Raw genomic sequence first — 4,050 nt, 5'->3', positions numbered from 1 at the left:
CCTAAGAGCTCCCTCGGCTCCCTCGTGTCCGTGGGGCCTCTGGGGTTGTCCACGCGTCCCTTGTGATACACAAATCTTGGGTTGCAGTTGATAAGGAGAATTGAGCCTGGGAAATCTCATCCGACACGTAAAACGGAGTATAAAGGGCGACTGAAGAAAACGTTAAATAGAAAACTTAAGTCACGAGTGTGATGGAGACAGCTAGCGTGGTTGACAAAAGCGGAACGACACTTAGATCAAAGAAGGAAGGAAGAGGTGTCAGTGAAAAGCAGCTCTAGGATAAACATGAGATCAATAGTAAGACCAGACGCCCACGTGCATAAATATTGTGACATATGGCTCGGTGGACACTTGGAAATATATGATAGTTGCACGATAGAATCACCGAGCGGGGTTCACATTTAAAGAATCATCGAATGTGAATTGATGTCATCCATCCATGCCTACGTAGAAATGCAACGGAAAATTAGACCGAGATGGGGAAATGCCTACCGGGCGTGCAACTTCACCGCGGTACGCCGCCCTGCTGGGGACCAGCCAGACCTAGGCAAAGCTAGGGATGCAGTACTTTATGTCAGGTAGAGCTAGGGATGCAGTACTTTATGTCAAGTAGACGAAACTATGCTGAAGGTCTCATACGGGGTAAAAGCGTTGGGGTAACACTTGCGCCATCAAGATCACTGCGAAGGGCCATGGCTCTATGATTGTCCAGGGGGAACTTACCAGCGCAGGGGAACCTTACACTCTGCTCGGTTCGATAAGGCTCGATATCAAGGGGTTACAATGTGCGTTACAAAAGTTAATGAGAGGGGTAGGCCAGTATAAAGGAATCATCTTCATTATTATAAGCAAGTTTACACGTTGATGGTTTAGAAAAAAAAAAAAACCAACAACAACAACAAACAACAAAAACAATAGAAAAAGCAGCAAAGGAGGAGTGTCGCAGAAAGCCAAGGCATCTATCTCCTTTACGCCCCATGTCAGCATCTTCTCATAGGCTTTCACATTCGGCGCAATTTCCTAAAGATTTAGAGTGCTAAGATCGGTCCTGGGGTTCTGAAGGAGCAGTCCCCAAAGGCGCTCAAGACCTTCCCTGTACCTATTGATCCAGGCCTAGTTGTGGAGGGCAGGGGCCATCCTGAGTTGGGACTCCAGCTGGGTTATGCGGTCCTCAGCAGCCTTCAAAGAGGACTCCATGCAGGAAACGGAGGCCCGGGCTAAAGTCTTGGTCACGTCCACAGATTTGACAAGTCCCATGTACCGATGGAACATGCGAACCGGAATCTGGGTAGATTGCTTCTTCTGAGCCTCCAATGTCTCAATTGTTCCCTCACCTTGCTTTAACGCCACCTGAGTGAACTCCAACTCACGCTCTAGCTAGGCCACGCGACTTTGTTCATCCGCCAAGGCATCAGCAACCCCAGCGCTCCTCTCCAGAGCTTCCCGAACAGACTCTAGCTCACACCCCAGCCTCTGAACCTCGGCATGGGCACTCTCCCCCTCAGCCAAAAGGAGACTAGACTGGGCACGAAGGACCTCGAGATCCTTTTGTGCAAATTCCAGCTAGGCGACCGCTGAGGCTATTTTAGACTGGAGTGTGTCTATCTATAAGCCTTTCAACTGAAGCTCCTTGCGCATAAGATCAAGCTTTAAGCCCATGATCTTCATCAACTCTCCCATCTCCTTATTCAGCTTCCTCTGCTCGCGGATCTTCTCAAGATGGAGCGCGTTGCTCTCTCTCAAGGACTCGTTCTCCACTTCTAGGGACTGTTTCTCACTCAACAGCTTCTGCCCGCGGAGGTTTAGCAATTTGTTTAACGCCCTCTGAGTCTTGAGATCCTCTTCCAGAGCCTCTTGCTCTCGGGAGACCAAATCGGCAAATTGCTCGGCAGCATGGGAAATCGACATCAACCCATTTCGTTAGCAAAAAAGAAGGAAACAAAACGGAGGGAGGGAGTAGAATGGAAAGAGAAGCAGCTGTGCGGAAGAACACTTACATTGGCAAAAAGGGGTTTGAACTTTTGGAAGTATTATTAAAAAAAAAACTGTTCAGGCCTTGACATGACCAGACCCAGGACCCTGTGATGCCCCTGGCTCGGAAGAAGAAGATGGCTCGGCAGGCATCAGAGGTAGAATAACCTCTTGATGTGCGGGAGGTGGAGTGCTTTCCCCCTCACTCAGAAAGGAAATCTCAATTGGGGGATCCTGCAAAAGGGCAGAGTGAGAGCTTGGTGAACCCTCGGCTTGGGCTGAGTTCTCACCCTCCACAGTGCCCGAGCAGAGGGGGCTGCTGCTCGGGGAAGGATCGTCCTCCACCTCCACTATAGCAACACCTCGTTGTGGAGGGGAGTGTATAGCTTGAGGAACCTGGAGCTCCTAAGCCAAACACCCGACCCGGCATGAGGTAAGACAACAAAAAGAAAACAAGCAAAACAAACAATCAAACGAACAACAACAACAAAAATAGAGAAGGAAGAGCAAGTACCTGAGCGATCTCCGCCGAAGGGAGAGTTTGTTCTGGGGTTGTCGAGGGGCCTGACTCGGCAAGTGGAGTTGATACTGGTATAGGCACCAGGATCTCGGGGGAATGGGATTCGTAATCTCCCGGCAGCTTGGCCCCATGACCTCCGACCTAGGGGCAACCCCTTCAGGGCTCTGCTCCGTAGCCTTAGGAAATCCTGGCCCTGCAGCTGATGGAACTTCCTCCTCCAAAGGTAGAGCTGTAGGAATGAGGATCGGGGAGCCACCAGAATGAGCCGAGCTAGCGGGCTCGGGAGCAGAGTTAGGGGAACGAGGAAAGCACCCTTCAAAAGATGCGTCGAACTTAGCAAGCATCTCCTCGAAGGAGGTTGGCCGCTTGTGCAAAAGTTCTTCTTCTTCTTCAAGGAAAGCTTCCTCAAAAGAGGTAAAGGAGCCCGATGCCTGCGCTGACCCCCAAGGCTCTAGGCCTTCAAAAGCCGAAGCAAAAAGGGAGGCAACAGCAGCTTCTGCATCTCCTTCCCCCGCAGGGCCTATTCGGGAAGGATAAACGCTATCACTTACGGCTCCAACGGTTTAAAAAAAAAACTTGAAGATTCGTGATGATTTACCTCTAGAAGGACCGACATCCTGGATGGACCAGCCAGCTCTCTCCACGGCATGGAGAGAGCTATCCTTAGGAACAACTCGGTGGGAGCCATCTCTAGGAGCGACTCTAACCAAGTCATCCCTGGGAGCAGCCCGGCTAGACTTGCCTCCAAGAACCACTCGCTGAGAGCCTTTCCCCCTTCGCCGAGCAGCTTCGGGTTTAGAGGTGCAGGGCAAGGTGACTGGGACTTCCTCGGTAAGGATGGACGTAGGGGGAGTTGATGCCTTCGTCTCCGTGCACTGATGTTTAGGGCGGTCCCCTTCGGAAGGGGAAGGGGCAAGACGTTTTTCCCTAGTCGGGGAAGGTGGACCCAACAAGAAGTTCCGACCTAATATGTGGTTGCGGGGTGGGAGAACGAGGTAACGACGAATGTAGTCGTCGTTCAATAGTTACTCCCTATAACTTAAAACTCATAATTTATCAATATATTTACAGACTCCAAAATATAAAGTCATCATAATACTACAAAATCTGTTATTAAAATCCGCCAATTCTCAGAAATCTTCTATGAGTAATCCACTATGCTTAAATAATCATCTCACCGATGCTCCATAATCCTGATACTTAGTTGGACTATTCAAAATCATCTGAAAAATATATGGAGATAAGGGGTGAGTTATCAACAACTCAGTAAGCAGAGGACATATACTAGTGTGTAAACATGAGCATTTACAGAGTTCAGAATGCATAACAAAATATTTTTTTTCAGAATGCAGAATCAGAATATTGTTTTCAAAATGCAGCGTCAGAACATGTTATCCAAAAATATCATAGCGAAAGTTCAAAAATATTCATAATCAAAATCCCTTTGGCATGGCATAAACTGAAACATCATATCTTATCTTATCATATCAGAACAAATACCATGTTTAACCCCCGTGGTATGGTTGTGCAAACCTCGATAGCTAACCGAGCAGAAACAG

At 48.6% G+C, this 4,050-nt stretch overlaps 1 protein-coding gene across 1 annotated transcript; it reads right to left on the bottom strand.

The window, feature by feature from the left end:
- Nucleotides 1-2,049: 2,049 nt before the first annotated feature.
- On the bottom strand, nt 2,050-3,680 carry LOC121247316 (fibrous sheath CABYR-binding protein-like). Its single transcript, XM_041145684.1, has 5 exons — nt 3,670-3,680; nt 3,090-3,418; nt 2,626-3,011; nt 2,486-2,539; nt 2,050-2,376 (listed from the first exon to the last, which is right to left on the bottom strand). The coding sequence occupies exons 1-5, from the start codon at nt 3,678-3,680 to the stop codon at nt 2,050-2,052; spliced, it is 1,107 nt and encodes a 368-aa protein (XP_041001618.1).
- Nucleotides 3,681-4,050: the final 370 nt, after the last annotated feature.

Source organism: Juglans microcarpa x Juglans regia, chromosome 1S (genome assembly GCF_004785595.1).
Source record: "Juglans microcarpa x Juglans regia isolate MS1-56 chromosome 1S, Jm3101_v1.0, whole genome shotgun sequence".
In the NCBI taxonomy this organism is placed as follows: domain Eukaryota; kingdom Viridiplantae; phylum Streptophyta; class Magnoliopsida; order Fagales; family Juglandaceae; genus Juglans; species Juglans microcarpa x Juglans regia.
This window is presented reverse-complemented; position numbering and strand designations above follow the sequence as displayed.